At 41.6% G+C, this 22,045-nt stretch overlaps 1 protein-coding gene across 1 annotated transcript in view; it reads left to right on the forward strand.

Moving 5' to 3' along the window:
- Nucleotides 1–22,045, forward strand: part of LOC120319542 (tubulin-specific chaperone cofactor E-like protein) — a 75,949-nt gene that overhangs the window by 39,539 nt on the left and 14,365 nt on the right. The window contains exons 12-20 of the mRNA XM_039368489.1: nucleotides 185–322; nucleotides 1,331–1,496; nucleotides 6,095–6,507; nucleotides 8,329–8,902; nucleotides 9,694–10,286; nucleotides 13,400–13,973; nucleotides 16,189–16,799; nucleotides 17,299–17,860; nucleotides 20,221–20,420. Of these exons, the coding sequence (XP_039224423.1) occupies nucleotides 185–322; nucleotides 1,331–1,496; nucleotides 6,095–6,507; nucleotides 8,329–8,902; nucleotides 9,694–10,286; nucleotides 13,400–13,973; nucleotides 16,189–16,799; nucleotides 17,299–17,860; nucleotides 20,221–20,420 (3,831 nt within the window). The remainder of the gene's footprint in view (nucleotides 1–184; nucleotides 323–1,330; nucleotides 1,497–6,094; nucleotides 6,508–8,328; nucleotides 8,903–9,693; nucleotides 10,287–13,399; nucleotides 13,974–16,188; nucleotides 16,800–17,298; nucleotides 17,861–20,220; nucleotides 20,421–22,045) is intronic.

Consider the following 22,045-nt stretch of genomic DNA (forward strand, 5'->3'; position numbering starts at 1 on the left):
ATCTATTTTTTTCTTAGAAAATAAATGTCTTTCAGATTCATCAAATTGGCTTCAAGTTCAGAAATAAGATGTTGAACCAAATCCTTCTCTTTTTTTTTTTTTTTTTTAAAAAAAAGTATTTTGGAAAGTAATTTCCTTTGGAAAGAAGAGTTGACCTCTGAGTAAACAGTTGTATTTTTAACAGGTGAACACTTTCCAAGCCCTCCTTATCTCAGATGGAACAGCCTCCTTCGCCATGTTCAATTATGAAGAAATTAACTGGACCACAGGAACTGCGAGTGGAGGAGACCCTCTAACTGGTCTTGGTGGAGTGATGGCCCAGGTAGGATAATCAGAATATTAGATGACCATCACGGGCTTCCTTTTCAGACAACAGCTCGGTATGCAGCATCCATGGGAAAAGATTACTTACATTTTACCAAGAAAATAAAGACCTAAATAGCCAATCTAGAACACAGGAGGTTTGACTGTTCTTTGGGATGACCAGGGGATAGTCAATTATCACTGTCTGAGTGTGTATTTGCAATAATCCAAGCATTGTAAAATCTCTTGCACTAGAGCTGTGCAAAACATTCTGAAATCAGTGCACTGAAATTCAGACTGTTTTCAATATCCCTAGAATGGTAGGCCATTCCGTGGAAAGAAAGTTTCAGCTTCAGAATCTTTTTCCTTTCTCTGCTGAATATTATTGATATGAAGAATTTGACCCACACTATTATTGCTGGTCAGGTGGGAAAAAAACCACTAAAATGCAAGGGAGGTTGCCTGATTCTATCAATAAACACAGAAGGGGATATATGTGATGGTCTGCAGGAATGACCTTGGGAGACGGAGGAAGACTCACAGCCTAGGAAATGGCTTGAGAAGAAGCAGTTCAATCTACAGGTGGGGAAGAACATGGGAAGCATTTCACAAAGGACCCTCCCTAGTTTTCTAGAGACTGAAAAGAGAGGAGGGGACAAATGTTCAGCCTTGCAAGATTCTGTTAATGTTGCATACCATAGAGATGGTGCTAGTGCTCCTGGTTGTGTTCGTTGCCTGGATTTACCACCAAGGTCTAACATCTTTTTCCTGTAATTTCTGGGCCTGGGGGAGAACAGAGCTCCTTTCCTCCCATAATTCTCAGAGCCTGAACTGTGCATGGCATTGACTCTATGGACTCCAGGCCACTTGAGGTTTTACCATAATACAGTGTGAGATGTTAAGGTGTGACAGGTGTTCTGTTTTCAAAAGAATATAAGGTCATTTCGGAGGAGAAAAGCATCAAAGATAAAACTCATCAGGTGACATTCCAGATAATTTAGAGGTGACTTCCTTTTTGGTTTTCTAGGCTGGTTTCAATGGTGGAAACAGTACCAACTATTTTAGCATTCCTGGCTCCAGAACCCCAGACATTGTCAACATCGAAGAGACCACCAATGTTAATGTGCCAGGTCGTTGGGTATTCAAAATTGATGGGAGGGAGATTGACCCAGCCAACGGATGTAGTTTTAGAGGTAAGCAAGTATAGGAAACTGTTTGTGTCAAGCTGAAGCATTTTTTTTTTTAAATTCAGACAGTTCTGCCAATAAATGTTGCTAAAGATTTAACTGGACACTGTTTGTATGTCCAGTGATTCACATTACCTCCACTTTACCTGAATGCTTCATGTGCAACATTCTTCTCACCTCCTCGTTCATTAGACCACATCAGCACCCTAAATATCTCTAACATGCTTAATAGAGCTGCCACTTCCTCCTACCTAGACAATAAAATAAAATGGAGGTTTTTTTTTTCCTGTGGGTTACTCTCAAGCTGAGAAAGCAACACAGCTACCTCTTCTCAATTTGAAGTGAGTTAATAATGATTTTAAGTGTGCTCTCCCATTTGGATTGTTTACATTTTCTCTTTTGTGGTTGCACGTCTTGATTGTCTTCGGTGTGGAAAGGCAGAATATAAATGGAACATATAACCCCTTCCTGCTATTTAGTGACAAAACGCAGGCAGAATTTCAAGAGCAATATAACTTTTTTCTTCAAAGAATTCCTGGGGGGAATCTGAAAATGGTAGTTCTTCGTGGGAATTCTCCCCAAAATGCAATTTGTGTGATATTGTTGTCATTTATAGCTCATTGTCGCTATGTCTTAATGTTATCCATCAGCATTGATTGTCATTAGTATAAAGTGCCATTCAGCTTTTATCTTGCTATGCCAGATAATGAAGAACAAATCTAGCCGAGGCCGTTAAGAGCTTTTCATATATTTTTTTTAAAAAAATGGTCTTATTAAGTGCATTGTTCTCTCACTTCCTACCTGTTCTAATAGTAATTAACAGAGGCATGGATAAACCATATTACTGTATCAGAGCAAAAGGTAGCCAAGAATCTGGCAATGTTTTAATAAATGTATTGTGATGTTAGCATATCAGTTCCATTGGCTGCAGGAGAGAAGGGGTGTAAGCACTGCACACCACCAATTAGCCAAGGAACATAACCCCAATCTGATCCATTTCTTGTAGATGAAAATAAATCCAAAATCCAAATGGAATGCTGAGATACAGATTTAATAATTTTTTGTTGTTGTTATTATTAGTATCATCATTGTTACCATCACCTTCCATAAACTGAATTCATGGGAGTGGACCTCATAACCACCATCCATTTTATTCTCACCACAAATCTGATTTAATTTTTCCCAGCCTGGGCAATCTCCAGATGTGTAGATTTCAGTTCTTTACAATGATCAACCTGGCTACAGAATTTTGAGAGGTGAAGTTCCACCTATTTGGAGGGCATTTAGAAACCACATCGAATCCCAACATGGAGGTAGTTACAAAAAAAAAAAAAAAACCCATGTAGGCTATGAACAGGTACAATGACAATGACTTTGTGAAGAAGTAAAACCATTCCTTATTCTTACTTAATCCAGTTGCAAAGTGTCCATTTCTTGTATGAGTTTTAGCCTTGTTGCTTTGTAATAGAAATTTCTCTTGGACACCAGCAATGTTGAAATTCAGAGATGTCATAAAGTCAGTCACAAAACATCTGCCTGAGCTTCCCTTACAATCTGCAACATGCAGAGTCCTTTCAAAAGAAAATAAAGTGGTTCTTTTTCATTATTGCCTGCTAGTTAAAATTTCTTGTGTTAGGTCTTTAAAATAGCCACCCGGAGAGACTGTTCATCTTCTCTTTACAAATGCAACTGCTCAGAAAATAAAAGGAGAATTGTCTGCCTCCAGGGAGGTGGTGGAAGGATTAAAATTCCTCCCAACTTCTAAATTATGAACGTTTACAGCATTCTAGTCCCTCTGTTCAAGTTCTGGTGGGAAAGTCTGTTTGAACTCCATGCAAGAGTATTGAGATTGTTTTGGAGTTTTCAATTTCATCAAAAGAGTTTCATTAATAAGAAGATCCCAAAGCAAAAGGATTTTTGCTATCGCCAGGGAGTATCATTTGCACAACCAGATGCTTGCAAATATGAAACAAATTGAAATTATGGCGACATTTGGGATGGATCCACCTCCACGGTCATTTGGAGCCCAAGTTGACCTAAAAGCTAGGTGAAGAACTTTTATCTGCAGGTTGGTAGGGCTTTAAGTGAAGAGGATGGAAGAGGGGATGAAGGCAAGAAAGCAGATGGACCAAGTGAAAAGGAGAGAAGGAAGGAGTAAGAAAAGGGAGAGATGATCAGAGGTTGCAAGTCTCGGGATCAATCCGTTTGGAGTCAAGTACAAAATGAGGCATTTTGAATGACCAAAGCTCCCAGTGTGTAAGGACCCACCCCACTTTGCATCTTAAGAAGACAGAACTCTTGGAATATTTCTTCCAACAGGCATCCTTTATTAAGAGAAAATGGCTGCAGGCGTTCTAGACAGGACTTGGGGGCCAAGCCCTACGGTTCAAGGTTTTAAGGGGTTCCCAGCAACCCCACCCCACCCCACCATCCTTCCAGTGACAATCCCAGGCGTTGCATTTCCACCCCCTTTTTCCTCACTGCCGGCGGAAGGGAGATTTCAGAGGGGAGTAGATGAAAGCTGATGGCCCCATTGTTATGATTTAGTCCTTTTGGTGGTATCCACAATCAGTCCCTTTTGAAGTTGTACCGAAGGAAGTGAGGGCCATAAAGCCCCTTTGTTCACCCCCCCTTCCCCTTCATCGTATGACAGAATCCAAAGAGGGCAGAAATGGGGTTTTCCATAGTCGATAACTAGAGATGAAATATAATTGGATTCTGACATCAGTGTTTAGGAGTCTAATTCAGGTTTTCCAAAAGCCATTGTTAAAAATAAATGGGAACCAAAGATCCTTACTCAGCAAGTTACGGCAACCTCTATCGACACAACCTCATAGGCATTCTATTCTTGCTTTGTTTTATAATGATGGTTACAGGCACAAGCAATGCATTATTTTTGTGTGTGCAATAATTAGCTATGTGTAAGACAAAGAGGCAAACACCCACCTCATTAAGAATTACAGTCAAAACCGTTGTGGCTATTGTAAAATATGAAGTCTCCAAAGTTGTACTGTTTGATGTTTAATTAGTGCTAATTCATATGGAAGGAAAAACGAATCTAAACAGGCAATTAACACCCCTTGAGCCGCAGACGTAACTCACCCATTATTAATAGAATTAAGTTATAGCAACCGTGGCATGTTTGGGATATAATTCATGCTGCATCCACCTGGTTGTTTTTAGAAACCAGCCAATTGTCATTTAACTGTGGTCAGTGCCCTGTGATTTAAACATGAGATTTATTTTTCCAATTTTACATTTAGAGAGAATGCTGGCAAAATTCCTGTGACTGGGCCAGTGTTTTGATGCCTGTGGAGGAAAGGAGCCATAACACATTGAAGCTCTACTGAGGGGAGAAAGTAGAAAACCTTGAATTAAGCTGGACCCCTGATGGATGTGGTTTTCCTGGAAACTGTTCTGATACAACCGTGCCTTTTTCCAAGATGGTTTTCTGACTTCACCAACTAGTTTATAACCTTAGGATTTCTCCCATTCATGCCCTAACCAAGTTGGTCCTTGCTTAAGTTGCCAAGAGCAGCCAAGGTTGGCTAGATCCTGCCACCAACTTTAATACAAAGTTTAGCCTAAAGGAGGGGTGTCCAACGTTGACCATTTTAAGACCCATGGACTTCAACTCCCAGAATTCCTCAGCCAACCATACTGACTAGGGATTTCTGGAAGTTGAAGTCCATGGGTCTTAAAATCGTCAAGACTGGACACCCCTGGCCTCTAGCCTTGATGGTCACCCCTGCAAGCATTAACCAGTCTGATTTGTTTAACCGACCTGGTGCGCTGAAGAAATCATACATATATGGGAAATATGATGATGCAAATGCAATGGAGGTAAGATGTGCCTTAATATGGCAATGGCAATGTGTCTTACTATGTCACATTACAGTTTTGTGATCGTACTTCAGTGTCAGCGATTATAGCTGCTAGTTTCTCAAATACACATCCCACACTGGAAATAATGCTGTCTGATGCTCTTTGGGACACTTTCCAAGCTTTTAAAGCAGATAATAATAAAAAAATAGTTAAATCAGGGCTCTCTTGCAGAGTTAATAGAATAAACCACCTTCCTCTCCTTCGGATGTTTTGGACAACACCTTGTCTCACTGAAGGTATATATATATGGCAACGATAATGGGAAGTATGATCCAAAATGTTAGACCACCATAGGAAGCCTAAGAGTAACCCTAGTTCTGGTCACTCTGCTTTCACTTTTTGCAAATGTGGATAGACAGCAAATGGGATTGTTCAGGGTTCAGTGGACTTGTGAATAGAAATATGAGTCATCACTGTTTCTAGAAGGAATCTAAAATTCCAATCTTTCTTGATTTATCTTCTCATTTGTACCTCGGATTCTTGCTTTGAACAGTGAAGATGACCTTGTTCCAAAAGTGCTTTTTCAAAAGGCAGCTGGACTTTGTTTTTCCTCCAAGATGTTCTGCTTAGACTTCTCAGATGAGAAGTGAAACATCTTCAAGGAAAAAGAAAGACAGTCCAGCTGCCTTTTGAGCAAGCTCCTTTGGGACAACCATGACCTGGATGATTGAGAATCTCCATAGGCATGAAGATGACCTTGATTATATGGTTTGTTCTAGGCCAATTTCTCCGTCAAGGGGAGATCTTCTGGGAAAGCGCCAACTGCTCCATCAAGTGCCGTTGCCTGGATTTCAACAACGAACTCTTCTGCCAGGAGGTGTCCTGTGGCCCTTACGAAATCTGCGAGGCGAAGGATAAATTCTTCCAGTGTGTGTCAATGGAGAGCAGCACCTGTGTGATCTTTGGAGACCCGCACTACCATACCTTCGATGGCTTCCTTTTCCATTTCCAAGGCTCCTGCTCCTACTTGCTTGCCAGGCAGTGTTGGCCAGGATCCAGCTTGCCCTTCTTTAGCGTGGAAGCCAAAAACGAGAATCGCGGTGGTTCTTCTGTCTCCTGGCTGAAGGACATCTCCATTGAGATCTATTCGCACAAAATTGTCATTCCCAAGGGCAGCTTTGGGAAGATTATGGTGAGATTCGCCCTCCTGTACTAAGAGGATTTGTACGTGTTGCACCCTCAGGATGAGCTTGTGGGAATCACAGCGGTAGAGAAAAGCGAATTCTCTGTGTCTTTGGGGGATTTTCATAGGAAAAAAAAAAATATTCACGCAGGAAAAGGAGAAGCTGTGCCTTCCAGAATTGCTTCACTTGCCCTAGTGATGAGTCTGAACATCCTAAAAGTCAATGCCTAGATGATGTCACGACATCATTCCATTGTCTGGATGTATCTGGAAAGAATTTTAAAGGGGAAAAAAGCAGCCCTCAGTAAAAACATGCGGCAGTGAGCTAGCTTAGAAAATAGAAGTTTCTGTTCATTTTTGGGATGTTTTGATTATTATTATTTTTTCATCTAATGGCAATAATATGGAAAATGTCACATCACACAATCAGCTTTTTCCAACTAATGCCCACCATATAGGTTGGCTTTCATCTTCCGTAATCTTCCAGGCAGGCAACCAGGGACATTAGTAAAAACCTGTTCTGGAAGTAAAATCCAACATAGTTTGAATGGACATTTTCTTGCACACAGTATCCTTTCAAGGTTATTATTTTGGATAATAGAAAAGTGTCATCTTCAGTCTGTCAGAAGTCCAGGTTAATCCCCAGAAATAAGCATCTGCTTAGGCAAATCATTCAAGCTGTGATGTCTAGCCAACAATCCCAAGCGAGGAGTGGCTTTAGAGCAATTTTCTAATAGCTGATCCCCAAAATGTTTGCAAGAAACAATATTTCAATATTTGGGTGTGACATGTTGTGACATTGTTCTTCAATCCTTGGTGCTACATCATATATTTATAATAGGAAAATTATAGCTACTCTTGGGAGAAACTATGGCTGAGTGCATATGCTCCATAATTTTGTAATGGTATGTGGGAATGACCTTGAGAAACATGGGGGCGAGTCACAGGCAGGGTGACAGACAGATAAGAAGCTGCTTAGCCCACAACAGGTATGTGGACATGGCAAACATCTTAGAAGGACCCTCCCTAGTTTCTTGGCTATGAAGGAAATGGAAGAAATATATTTTCAGATTTGCAAAATTGATGTCAGCCTTCCCAGGTAGACCAGTTAAAAAGCACACTCTGAAGAACCCTGTTCTATTTATTATAAGTCTATACAACAGAATCATGCAAGTCTGAATGTATGAATCTCCCGCTGTCTCTTTTTAGAGCCTGATAAGTTATGAGGAATCCTTTCTGAGACTTTTTTTTCTCTGCCTGTTGTTCAGTGGCTGGCTCCCCTTCCTCTTATCTGATCACAACCTCTTATTGGACTTGCCTTGACTGCAGCGCTTCCCTCCGTCTTCCAAGTTCATACCCACACGCCATTACAAATTCCTTCTACTAGAGCAGGGGTCTGCAAACTTGGCAAGTTTAAGACTTGTGGACTTCAACTCCCAGCATGTCCCAGCCAGTGGGGCCGACTGGGGAATTCTGGGAGTTGAAGTCCACAAGTGTTAAACTTGCCAAGTTTGGAGATCCCTGTATTAGAGGGTCCTGAACCTACTCAATTTCTGTCTGGGGAATTGAGGTCTTGTTTGGTTCTCTTTTTTTCCTCCTCTCTGACACAGACGTACTTACAGCCTTAGGATTAGACTTGAGTGATTCAAAACTTTATGTTTTTTTTTCTTTTTGCACTACCTCAATAAATATAAGATGCTTAATTTGTATTGACAGTGATAATTATAGCAGTAGAAGATTCATCTACAATGATAGTAAATAAATCCATTGTTAATCATCTCATTTTGGACGATGATGATGATAAATATTAACTTTATATCCATGTCACAGATAGATGATTTGGTCATGTCTCTGCCTGTCTTCTTGGAACTGGGAGCCATAAAAATCTATCAGAGTGGCATGTCAACCGCTGTAGAAACTGACTTTGGCCTTTTGGTGACATATGATGGCGACCATTATGCTGCCATTTCAGTTCCCGGTTCCTACATTAATGCTACCTGCGGCCTATGTGGGAACTACAACAAGAATCCTGAAGATGACGTCCTACGCTCCGACGGGAAACTGGCCACTTCTGTCCTGGATTTGGGAGAAAGCTGGCGGGTTTACCATCCTGAATGGAAGTGCTCGCCAGGCTGCTTAGACAACTGCAGTCTTTGTGACATGGCGATGGAGTCTCTCTACTTCGGCCCCGAGTACTGTGGCTTCATCAACAAAACTGGAGGCCCTTTGTGGGAATGTGGGGCCATTGTTGACCCCACAGCGTTTGTGCACAGCTGTGTGTATGATTTGTGCAGCATCCGTGATAATGGCACAGGAGGACTTTGCCAAGCCATTCAAGCCTATGCCTTGGTTTGCCAGGCCTTAGGAATCCTGATTGGAGAGTGGAGGGGGCAGACGGGATGCGGTAAGTCACCAAGCCTTGGCTTTTCAGATAGAAACAGGCCCAGCAAAATTTCAGGGCTCACCTGCTTCATTCAGGGATTCCAGTCCATCAACTTTTACTTGGTCATCCTGACTTAGGAAGGAATCAAGCATATGATTATCAGAGGCTAAGGAGAGAAGCCAGCTCCTGAGGAGAAGATCTTGGCTATAATTTGACCAAACAGTAGAAATGGCAGGTTTAGTGCTCTTGAATGATGCTTTTGTCCATATCTGAATCACAGAACTCCTGGAAAGAGTAACAATAAAAAGGTTTCATCATAGATTATTCAGACATGACCTGAGGGACCGTCTCTTAGCCATTCATCTGGTCATTGGTCTGTACCCTTTTAAGCTTTTTTTAAATTGCATCATGGGTAAATTAGACTACAGTTAATGGTGAACAAATTGGTCATCACTTCCTGCCTATATTTCTTTTCCTTCATCACTTTTTGTCTGTGTTTCTTCCTGGTTTGTAGTCCCTTGGAAAAAATACATGTTCGGTAAGCCTCCCTTGATTCAAACTCAACTCTTGGTGACTTCATCCATAATTTTCTTGGCAACTGTGTAGAAGCAATTTGCTGTTGCTACCTAGGGCTTGGGGTTTTTCAGAGGGATTCACATCCAAATAGGAATGAGACAACCTTGTATAGATTCTTTCAAGGTCAGTCAAAGTTGACTCGGTGCTACCACCAAGTTGGAGGCTCAGTATGTCCATCATTCTGAATTGGCAACTGCTGTATCAACTAAATCCACTGTTCTGTTTGTCTTTTTCAGCAACAGCTGTAAACTGCCCAGAATTCAGTCACTACTCCATCTGTACTAGTAGCTGCCCAGCCACCTGCTCAGACTTAATGGCCCCTTTGAACTGCAACCCTCCTTGCACTGAAGGCTGTGAGTGCATTGAAGGCTATGTTCTCAGCACCGACACCTGTGTCCCTGTTCAAGAGTGCGGTTGCGATGTGGATGGCCGCTACCATGCTGTGGGGGAATCCTTCTGGGCTTCTGTGGATTGCACAGTGCAATGCTGGTGTGAAGAAGGAGGAGATGTCAACTGCTTCAACGCCACCTGTCAGGAAGGAGAAGTGTGTACAGTTGAGAAAGGGTATCAAGGGTGTTACCCCAAGCGAGAGACTTTGTGTTTGGTATCTCAGGATCAAGTCCTGCACACTTTTGATGGAGTTGGCTTTGTTTATCCCTTGGACAATTCTTATACCTTGGTAAAAACATGCCCAGACAGGCCCACTTACCTGGAAGTGGACATCAGCAAAAAGAAACCAGACTCAAGTTCTGACTGGCTTCGTACCTTGATGATCCAGGTTGCCAATCAAGATGTTAAGATTGGGGGTGTAGACAACTCTGAAATCAAGGTAGGGATTTTCTGTGGGTGACAGGCTCAAGGGGGGGGGCCTTAGGTCATTGCTCTTAATTGCAGGAAACCATTTAATAGCACAGTCTTGACAAATGTTCATGAGCCAGTTTTATTCAGAGGGACCTTGTTACAAATGTGCAACCATCTGTAGGTTGGAGAACTAAAATGGATCAACTGCTGGAGGGGAGAGGCAAGTCACTGAAACTGACCAATATAGGAAACTAGCAGATACTGTAAGCACATGCACAGTCATCCTTTTTCCCCCAGATGGGAAAGTCTGGAAGTGCTAATGGAGAAATCAAATTTTGGGAGAGGATGATGCAGGGAGGATGATTCATGATCAAATGGGGTATTTTGTTGCCCTTCATTTTGTCTGCTACCCGTGCTTCTTTAACCCCGGTGACAATTCCTTTTGGGTTTTTTTTTTCTAACTCTGCAGAGGCAAAGCTTCACATATGTTCAGATGTCTCATTAGCTGCATCTGGTGCTGACATTTTCATGCCACTAGACAGTTGCCTGTCAATTTTAATGCTCATAATGGAAGATACAGGAAGAGTTTAGAGACATGATCAAACAACCTCCGTTTGGTTCTGCCCTTGCTGACCATTGAAATAATTGCTTGTGTCTTCAAGTTAAAAGATGTCTTTGCTTCTCGGCTTTCCCCAAATGTGAGATTCTTTGACAGAGACAGAACTTCTCTGTTCTTTACAGATGTCCAGCTTTGCTTCTCTCCCACTCCCCACCCAAAGGACTAAATTTGAAATGGCTGATAGTTGCAGGAGTATAATTAAAGAATTTTTCAAAGGATGAAATTAGTAGTCCTGCCTACTCTGGTCTGACAGAGCATTGGATTGTGGGCTTTAGAGAGATGAGTTTTGATTTGGTCCCCCAGCTTGAAGTCTTCCAAATGGCTGTGGGCTAAAGTCTTTTGGAAGCTGGGGAGGGGCAATCTCCATGCATCCAGAATATTTCAAATTGAGAAACATTAGCTTGGGCTTTAATAAAGAAAGAATTAAACTCTTCTTATAGCCTGAAGCCATCTCATTGACTAGAGCTTCTATTTACATAGCCAACAAAATAATGCCAGACTTGATGGGATCAATAACTATTAGACTTGATGGCAGTGGACTGTCTCTGAAGGCCATCTGTTGGGAGCTTAGTGGGCTTCTTTGTACAGTTGGTTGACCATTATGATACAGACTTTTGGACTAGTCAGGCCAGGGGTCCAATCCAGCAGGGGGCAATTTATGTTCTTATGACCTGCAAATTGCATTCATGCAATTATAGCACAGGAAGATTAAGTTTGATCTCTTTTAAGAGATAAAAAGCTTCTCGTAATACAAAAGATGGGAGCTTGATGTATAAGATCAATAATAAATTGTAATTAAGTTGACAGAATGGAACAACAGTTATGTTCACCATGGAAATCCTGATTTTGTGAGATTTCCAATCATGAAGAACTATAGCCAGATTCAAGCAAACATGCCATATAGCTTCCCTGCAGACTTTCATCACCATGTTGAGAAAAGTGATGGAGTTGGATATAGAGGATCTGGACTACCTATTCTGCTTTCTCTCTCTGTTTTGGATATCCAAGCATGTGGATAACAGTCCCTTTGTGCAGAATTTCTGATATAATATGATAAAGGTAAATGAGTGTAAATATACATGGTTGTCCTGCTGGAATCTAGATGGCTATTCTTATAAGCAGCTGGGTCAACATTAATATACGGTTCCTCTACAATTGATGGAAATGCTTTTTTTTTTTTTTTTTTTTTGGGAAAAATGGTACCATGTGCAATTTGTTTAACATAAATTCATGACTGCCCACTCCTTGACTTGCAACCTTTGCGTAGTCAATAACGGTGGTATAGATTACTTGATTCCTCGGGAAAACCAGCAGATGCCCTCCATTGGGGGGAAAAAACATGGAACAAGATTGCTTTCCTTAGTTTTGCAACCTTTCAAGAAACTCAGTTCTACTCTTCTAAATGCACAGCCCTGTAGAAATGTTGCTTTCCAGTGGTCTTGTGGGTGACACTGCCACCAGGTGGATAGAAGTGCTTTACAAAAAGGAAGCAATCGACAGCTTATTTTAAACATATTTTCCACGCTAGCAGCACTGCTGAATGTGTCTCCTGATATGTATGAACATAACACATGATTCGAAAGCAGAGGAAAGATGTTTTCTATTCTATTGTCTCCTCTTGCCAATCTCACGATGACACTGCATTGTAAGAAAAAAATAAAAACCAACAATCTTGGATTGTATTTGCTCTAATTGCCAGAAACTTTTTTTTTTTTGGTGCCTTCCACCCATGTCAATTGTGTTTTCTGATCCTTCCAGTACGTCTGTCTATCTCTACAGCAACTGTTGCTTCTCTCATATGTCTATCAAATCAAGTGTCTCCTTCTCAGCTTTGGGTCTTTTATTTTCTTTTTGAATGGCTGACATCTGAAGTTTTCCTGAGTATCAAAAATCTAGTACTGTCACTCTGGGATAACAGCACGAGCTGAAGGCAAAGCTTGGCTTCCAAGAAGAGCTTGTAATTCCTTTGAGGTAGAGAAATCCATACAGATCATCATCCCAATCCAGTGATCTCCACATAAGTTAGGACTTCAGTTCCAAGGTTCTAGAAGAGCCTTCTGAAATAGTTCTGGATGACATTTTGAGATGATAAACAGCTGTTTTAACTCTACGCTTAAATTATATGAGTAATTGAAGGCAAAGCTGGGTTTGAAAAGTCATCTGCTATGTAAATATTTGTATTTCAGAAATGAGAAGAGTTGGCATTTACTCTTAAATTTAATGAAAAATCGCGATATAATGTGAAAACCTTTTTTAGATTCCCAAAGTCTCCTCTCTTAAAAATGTCTTCAAGTCCTGCTTTCTGGGTAGCCCAAATTTAAATGCCGTTCAGCTTCTATTTGGCAGAAAACTTCAGCTGTAGTCATACAATTTATCTCCACATGAAGTGTGCCTTCTTGTTGACTTCCGTTGCTCAATTCTGCTGATGCCTCACTAATCAAAGGAAGAATAGGAAGATACCATGGGATTCTTTAGTTTCTTCATTCGTTTGTTGCCTCTTCTTTTCCCTTTTTCCTTTGCAGGTGAATGGATATGAGGCAGAGCTTCCATATTTCCATCCTTCTGGGCAACTAGAAATCTACCGAAGTAAAAATGGGACAGTTGTTGAATTGGATGGGCTCATCCATATCCACTACTCAGACTTGGGCATCTTGGAGATACGTCTCTCCACCACATATTTCAACTGTACTGGAGGCCTCTGTGGCTATTTCAATGGAAACAGCAGTGATGAATTCTGCTTTCCTAATGGGAAATGCACAGATAACCTGGTGGTTTTTCTGGATAGCTGGACAACTTTCAATGAGATCTGTAACGGGGAATGTGGTGACCTTCTCAAGGCCTGCAACAATGATTCAGAGCTTCTGAAAGACTATCGCAGCCGCTCCAAATGTGGAGTCATCAATGACCCCACAAACAGCTCGTTCCTGGAGTGCCACTCTGTGGTAAACGTGTCCACATATTACAGGACCTGCCTTTTCCGTCTGTGTCAAAGTGGAGGAAACGAGTCAGAGCTCTGCGACTCGGTAGCTCGCTATGCCAGCGCATGTAAGAATGCAGAAGTGGACATTGGCCAGTGGAGAAGCTTAAGCTTTTGCCGTAAGTTGGGGAGTGGGGGAGATATATATCTTCATCTTGTTTCCTATAGGAAGTTAAGCTGTTTGAGTATTGGTCAACATCATGGACCCTTTAGGTCAAAAGACCCTAAGACAGTGGTTCTCAACCTTTTTAATGCCGCGACCCCCAACCGGTCGTAAGTCAAGGACTACTCAACCAGTCGTAAGTCAAGGACTACTCAACTGGTGCAGCACCGTTTGCCGAATGGGACTTTTGGCAGGCTCAGCAGGGCAGAGACAGCCTGGACAATTCCTATTGGCTTTTGAAAGCCAATAGAATTAGACTCTATTCAAGAGAGTCTCTTCTATTGGCTTTCAAAAGCCAATAGAATAAAAGGGAGGAGCACAGCTAAGGAAAAGGGGGGGAAAATGGCGTACTGCATTGTTTGGCAACCCCCGTGAAATGGACGTTCGACCCCAAATGGGGTCCCGACCCACAGGTTGAGAACCACTGCCCTAAGACTTCAATGTTATTAAATAACAACAATAATCATTCTCAGTCTAATGGGATCCCCATGTTATATAGATTAGGACTATATCCACTAAAAAGACTTCTGGGCATTCAGGGGGGTTTTCTAAGTCTTATGCTCAAAAAGCATAAGGTTTGTGAAGCCATTAATGGAAGTTAGAAACACAAATCTTAGAAACACTTGCTTAGGTATACAAAGGTCTACAGTTGGTCCTTAGAATGGTGGCCTTTGACTCAAGAGTCAGTGTTTCATGCTGTCAGATTTCAGGACATGGCTATAAGTCTCTGTTTTTTCAAAAACATAATTTCATATTCAGGCACTAGTCAACGCAAGAAACTTAAGGGCAGGTAGTGTTAAATAAGTCACTTTACTAAAGACAAGGAAGTCACAAATAAACAGACGTTCCTGATGCAGAACGCAGGAATCAAGGGATATGGGACTTAAGGAGTTACAACAGAGGATAACTAAAATGTGAGATTCTTTGTTTTGATCAGCTGGGATAATATTTTTGCTGCCAGTGATACAGATATGATAATATGAAGGAAAGACTTAAAATAACATCTTGCAAAAGCAGAAATAAGTATGGAAATTAAATTAAGTTGAAGAAAATGTCAGCAACCGAATACAATGATCCAACAGATCATGACTTTTGTAGAGACCCAAGTCCAGGAACCTAACCTTAAAGGAGTAATAAGAGGCATATTAATTAGGGGCTTCTTTAAAATGGAATATGCAAAAGTTTTCTTCTCCCCACCCCAGAAATCTGATATGTAAGAAGAAAATTCCTAGATCAGCACAAAATCCTCATTGTGAATCTCACAATAGTCCATAAAACTCACAAGTCCAGCACAGAGGCAGTGACTTTCTCTATTCTTTGTACCTAACAGTTGGGTTTAAATTTATACTTTAGTGGGGGGAAACTTCATTAGTAACAAAGGATGAGCCTCGTGGCTGTAAATGAAATTAAAAGGTTTATTGATAAGCAATGAAGAATAAAGCCATCATGGTGCAAATTTAAAGCTGCAAGGAAATTTCATTGAGGTTAAGGCAGTGTAATGTAATACAATGCATAATCAATGCGAGGAGAGTAATAAACACAGCAGGGCAGGGTTAAGAAAAAACTAAAACAGCTTTCAGCTGTTTGAATAAGTATTCGATAAACCAATAATAAAGCAAGTTGAATTTTTAAAAAATCATGCCAGCATATTGACAAATTTCACATTGTATCTTCTGTAAGGATAAATAATAAAACTCCTTCCCTCCATCTCCCTGCTATTCAAAGATGTAATATATTAAGGGAAAGAATAATTTGTAACAATCAAACAACCCTATTTCTCACTTTGTGGAAGTCCTGCTTTATAAAGATCAGATCGTTCATTTCACAACCATCTGTAGATCTGATACGATCACCCTACCTGTCTTCCTCTCAACCTGGTTGGGAATCTCTGTATGGGATGAGGGGTTAAATATGGGTTCTCCTGATTCTAGGGGTGTCTGTGACAGATATCAAGATGGTAGTTTGGGACCTCCTGACCAAAGTTAGGAGACCAAAGTCCTAACTCTTTTTAAATGTGTTATGCAAAATAAAGACAGAGCTTTGATTGTGCAAATGGCTACCATCTTGAAATACCTCTATGAACGCCTCTGCTTGACTCAGGTCAAGGTGTCTGCTGCCTCACCCAGAAGATGGCTTCCATCTGACCATTGACTCCCTTCCTTTTCTTCCAGCTCTTGCCTGTCCTGAGAACAGTCACTTTGAGGAATGCATGTCCTGCTCTGAATCCTGTGACACCCTGAGCATGGGACCTGTGTGCCTGGACAGTTGTGTGGAGGGCTGCCAGTGTGACAAAGGCTTTGTACTCCGGGGCACCCAATGCATTCTCCGTAGCGACTGCGGCTGCAGCTTTGAGGGCCACCAGCTCGCCACCAACCAGTCCTTCTGGATGGACATTGATTGTCAGTACTTCTGCTACTGCAATGGCTCTGACAACAGTGTGCGCTGTGAGAACCTCCCTTGCAAAGAGGACGAATACTGCCTGGAAGAGAGTGGCCTATATTATTGTCAGGCCCGCACAGATGCCTCCTGCATCATTTCTGGTTACAGCCATTACTTGACCTTCGATGGATTTGCATTTGACTTTCAGAGCAGTTGTCCTTTGGTCCTTTGCACAACCATTGATCGCCAGAGGTCAGAGAAGTCAGATATTTTCCCTGAGTTTACAGTTGTTGCCAAGAATGAGGATCGGGACCCTTCTCTGGCTCTGTGGGTGAAGCAGGTGGAAGTGGAAGTTTTCAGCTACAGCATTGTGATCCATCGAGCCTACAAACATACTGTGCTTGTAAGCCAATAGAGAGTTCTTTCCTCCATTGCCTTAATCAGGATAAGAGGTTGAAACCACCCCAAACCAGTTAATTTGGGGGTTTTATGTGTGAAGGTAGAAAGTCCACCAGGTTGAAGTTGACTTTATGGCCTCCTCTTGACTATGTCCATGTCCGTGTAATTTTCTGTTTGTTATTATCTTCTAGTGGGTTTTCTTTTTAACTTTTCTGTCTAGTCTTAGTTTTCCCAGTGGCATTTCTTCTCGGTATTAATCAGGTCTGACCTTGCCTGGTTGTCCAGGATCAGCTAGGTGTCCAAGTGCTGCAGACTGAGCTGGATTTTTAACCTGACTGTGAGAAAATCCTGCAGAGATATGGAGACCTTACCAAAAAATATGTAGTAAGCTTCTCATGTGGAGTGAAGGTTTAAACCTGGATTTCCTAGGTCAGCTGGTCTTTTTTGAAGCGTGCCTTCTTCAACTGCCCTCTTTCACTGACTTTCCTTGCATCTTTTTGCAGATCAACAAGGAGCGTCTTTACCTGCCTTTGAAGCTGGGCCAAGGGAAGGTCAACATATTCACCTTTGGCTTCCACATCATTATAGAGACTGATTTTGGGCTGAAGGTGGTATATGACTGGAGGACCTTCCTCTCCATCACAATTCCACGGAGCCTCCAAAATAGCACATATGGCCTTTGCGGGAGATACAATGGCAGCCCTGATGATGACCTTCAGACCTCTGGTGGCCTTGTTGTCTCCAGCATTAATGAGTTTGGCCACAGCTGGGCCAAGCGGGACCCCTTTTGCCAGGCTGGCTGTGGCGATAGGTGCCCAACTTGTCGTAAGGTAGAAGGCTTCTGGAAGCCTCAGCAGCTGTGCAGTTTGATTCCTAGCAAGAGCGGTGTCTTCTCCAGGTGCCACAGTAAGGTCAACCCAGCCTTCTTCTATAAAAACTGCTTATTTGACACCTGCATTGATGGTGGAGCAGTGCAGACAGCTTGTAGCTGGCTGCAAAATTATGCCAGCACTTGCCAAACCCAGGGGATAGCAGTCACTGGCTGGAGGAACTTCACCTCATGCTGTGAGTAAAACTTTCTTCTTCTTCTTCTTCTTCTTCTTCTTCTTCTTCTTCTTCTTCTTCTTCTTCTTCTTCTTCTTCTTCTTCTTCTTCTTCTTCTTCTTCTTCTTCTTCTTCTTCTTCTTCTTCTTCTTCTTCTTCTTCTTATTCTTCTTCTTCTTCTTCTTATTCTTCTTCCTCCTTCCTCCTCCTCCTCCTCCTCCTCCTCCTCCTCCTCCTCCTCCTCCTGACATTTTGTCTTGATGACTGGGTTTGTTGGGACTTTCATAGTGTTATTTATTTCAATTTGTATTACAGGCAAATCTAGACATCCTTTCCATCTTAATAAATAAGGTTCAGAAGGCTTGGTTGGGGTTTATTATTTCTGACTTGTAAGGAGAGATAGAAGGCAGAGCTCCTGGTTTATTGAATTGCAAAAAGAATGAACACCACTAATTAACTGAATTCCATGCTTCAGTCAACAAACTCCATGGTTATAATTAATAAGGCACATAAAATGAGCCCATCATCACACTGGCTGATTTTGAACAGGTGTCATACAAATACAGTCAAACAATAAGGTCAGATATAATTGTGGGTTGCAACAAGGCAGGCTGAGATTGCTTGGATAACACTTCAGGAAGATCAGAGAGTTGCCCTATGTTGCTTAGTTGCCACCTAGCCTTCTCAATCCTTTTCCAAGATATCTTTGACCTTCATCCAGTAACTAGAATCCAGATTTGATATGCATTGCTTAGGCAGATCAAAACATGTTTTTTTGGGGGGGCACACTGCAGCTCTTGTTTATGCAAGTGAGGAGGAAGCGCATGAATTTGTTGTGAAGAGCTTCTCCTGTCAATAGGTTACCATGTATTGTTCAATTATTCTTCTCAAAAATGCAGACCCAAAGCATCTCAGGCAGGCCGACCGTCTGTCAAATCCACTGAAAAGTTGTTTTCCTCACTAATCAGTTTTACAAATTAAATTAGTATCTCTTTCTCTCTGCAAATTGACAGCCTCCATCAGCCTTGCCTTTTCCACTAAGGGATTCATTAACCACCCTGAGAAAAATGGAGGTGGGTGGAAGAGAAACGCTTTGAAATTAGGCATTTCTCCACTCTTGTTTTGGCCTTTTGGAAGGCTGGGGGGTTCTTCAAATTGTCTCTTTGGCTGGAGAAAAAGAACACGTTTTTGAGAAAGCTACAGTGATGTTTTGAGAGCAGTGTAGCATTCAAGCGTGCAGGGATTTCTGTTTTCCAGTTGTCTTTTCTGGACAGAGGCTTTGGTTTTGATACAATTCAGAAATTCCTTGTTCAAACACAGTGGCATTTTTTTTGCCTTAAAGGGGCGGTTTCAAAAAAGGAGTAAGAGTGGTCAAACCCTTGCTACCAAGTTCTCTTTCACTACTTATCTCTCTCTCTTATTTTTAATCCCTGGAGTTGATGAACTGGGAAGTAAACATCACCCTCCAAAGGTAGGATTTGACCTCAGGCCTGCCACAGGAGGACAGTGAGGGCAGTCAATATGGACAACTCCTTCATATTGCCACCAACTCTCTGAGAAACACTTTCACTTTCTTCAAACATGGTAGATTTGGAGACATTATCTCCAAACCAAAGACCATCTTTCTTGTTCACGCTTAGTTTCTACATAGTAGACCATCTTTTCCTAAACCACGGGTAATTGTAGTTGCTCATTCTTAGCTAACCAGGTCCAGAGGAATCTTTGCCCATCACTTGTGAATGCCAGTAAATATGTTTTCCCAATTTAGCTTGGGTATTATTACCCAATTGTGGCAGGTAGAAAATGCCATTAAGGGAGATGGAAAAATACTATAAACAACATTTTAATTAACAGAGGCATTAACTAATATTATAAACTGGCTGAGTGTGATGACCTGTGTGCAATTCTATGAAGAAACATTTCTACACGAAGTGCCAACCGAAAGTCACAAATGGTATAAGATATTACGCGTGTAGGGGAGTGTGGTTTTCTGTACATTGTATAAACTTCCCTTTTTCCTACGTGTGTGGTCTCAGGACAGGTCTCAGGTAGATAAGAAGTCATCCATTAGGTTAAGCGTGGGCAGCAAGCTGTATAAAATTGACACCCTGGGAATAACTCAGGGTTCAGAATTTGCCATATGAATACTCTGAACCACTTTGCGCAAATAAAACCTGTTTTCTCCAACCCTTCATGGTCTTGTCTTCTGATGTAAGTATCGTGGTTTTTCCACTACAAATTACCATAATCAAGATGTTCTTGAGGATTTAAGCTCCTTGGGCATATTATGTCATATAGATGTATATGGGTTCACCATGTTAATATATGACTTCCAGACCAAGATGCACCCATGTTAAGACGTTTTATCCCTTGTGTTCTAGCGGTCAGCTGCCCTCCCAATAGCCACTATGAAAGCTGCGTGAGTGTGTGCCAGCCTCGTTGTGCTGCCATCCGGCTGAAAAGTGACTGCAACCATTATTGCGTGGAAGGATGTCAGTGTGATCCAGGGTACGTCCTTAATGGCAAAAGCTGCATTCTTCCTCACAACTGCGGCTGTTACTCAGATGGCAAATATTATGAGGTAAGCCAAGGGTGTCAAAATGGGGTCTTGGGCTGTGAGGATTTTCTGAGTCAGTAACTGGAGGCCTGGGAGATAGTGTTGCCAAAGCAGAGAAGAGATGGGTCATGGTTGTCCATAAGGGTGGGAAAGGGCATGACAACAGCATTGCACAAATGCCACGGTTCAGTATTAAGCATTGCATCAGTCATGGAGATGCAAGTATGCAATGGTGGAGTTTCTGTGATGATGTCAGAATGAGTGTGTGTGTGTGTGTGTGTGTGTGTGTCATTCTGGCATCACTGTGGCTTGTTTCAGACTCTCCTGGAGTAGGATAGGTTTTCTGGATTAGGCATGGTTGGAATTCAATAGTAACAACATAGACTTGGTCCAGTGTGACTTAGAGCAGTGGCTCTTAACCTTTTTGAACGAATCGCCCCCTTGAGCCAATGAGGAAGTTGTCATCACCCCCCTCCCCCAACATAACCTCTCAATCACAACATAGAAAATAATTCTTCAATTTATGCAAACATTTTTTTTTGTTTTCTTTAAAATTGTCATATCGATGCAAATACTTTATTTCCAGTCTTTTTCCCCGTATCTCCCATATTCTGGCCAATGGCGCGCCACTGTATGGGTAGAGGCTGCTGCGCAACGCGCATGAAGATAAGCAATGAATATTTACATATGTACGGCGTTCTGTACTGAAGCTAGCTGGAGGAACATTTGAACACACAATTCAATCCACTAATAGCGAGCGATCTGATGTTTTTGTACGACAGATATACAGCGATTCACTGTACGAAAAAGCCTCAAAAGTGTCCCCAAAACTTCTTGCTCCATCGCCCCATATCGCCCCCTTTTCGTTCCATCGCCCCCCTGAAAAATGAAATCGCCCCCTGGGGGGCAATATCGCCCAGGTTAAGAACCACTGACTTAGAGGTCCAATAATTTGAAAACTGGTCTCATTTCTTTTTGTCTAAAAGACAATATTGGCAGTGAGGTGCTGGAAGAATGTCAGCCAAATAAAGCTCTAAATAGAATCAGTCTCTCTCTCTCTCTCTCTTTTTCTTTTTTACAGGATTTCTGTAATACATTAAGGGAGAACATTTTTCTGTCTCCTGTCCTGAGTAGCTTCCATTAGGAGTGTGGGTCTACAATCTACATGAATTCTTCCTATTCTTGCAACAAAAAGATACAAAAAAGCTTTTTTTGTTTGTTTTAAAAAAGAAAGTCACTATGTGAAATTCTCCTCTAAGCCTCCTTTGCTTGTAACGATGCATTTCTAAACAGGCAGCTGTAAATCTGTGCAACTTAGTGGCTGCTCCTTTCTGGTGCCCTTGTTTCTTTCAGGAGAAATAAGGATATATTTGCTTTTACACCATCATCTCTGTTTCTTGCGACCTTTAGCATCCAAATCAAGACGCTCGCTCCATCCGTATTTGAAGGAGCCTTCCTCATCTATATTCATTCAAACAACAATAACCACAATGAGCAAAAAAAGAGAAGATGAGAAACCTTGTAGAATTTGTGCAAATTATAATGTTTTTCTGCCTTAAACTGCCTATGGGATTGCTTAGTAAAGAGGTTCTAAATAGGAAGAAAGCAAAGGAAGAGATATGGAATGTTGTTGGCCTGTTGTTGTTTCA

This window comes from Crotalus tigris, unplaced genomic scaffold (assembly GCF_016545835.1).
Source record: "Crotalus tigris isolate CLP2741 ecotype Arizona unplaced genomic scaffold, ASM1654583v1 scf7180000020806.364445, whole genome shotgun sequence".
Taxonomy (NCBI): domain Eukaryota; kingdom Metazoa; phylum Chordata; class Lepidosauria; order Squamata; family Viperidae; genus Crotalus; species Crotalus tigris.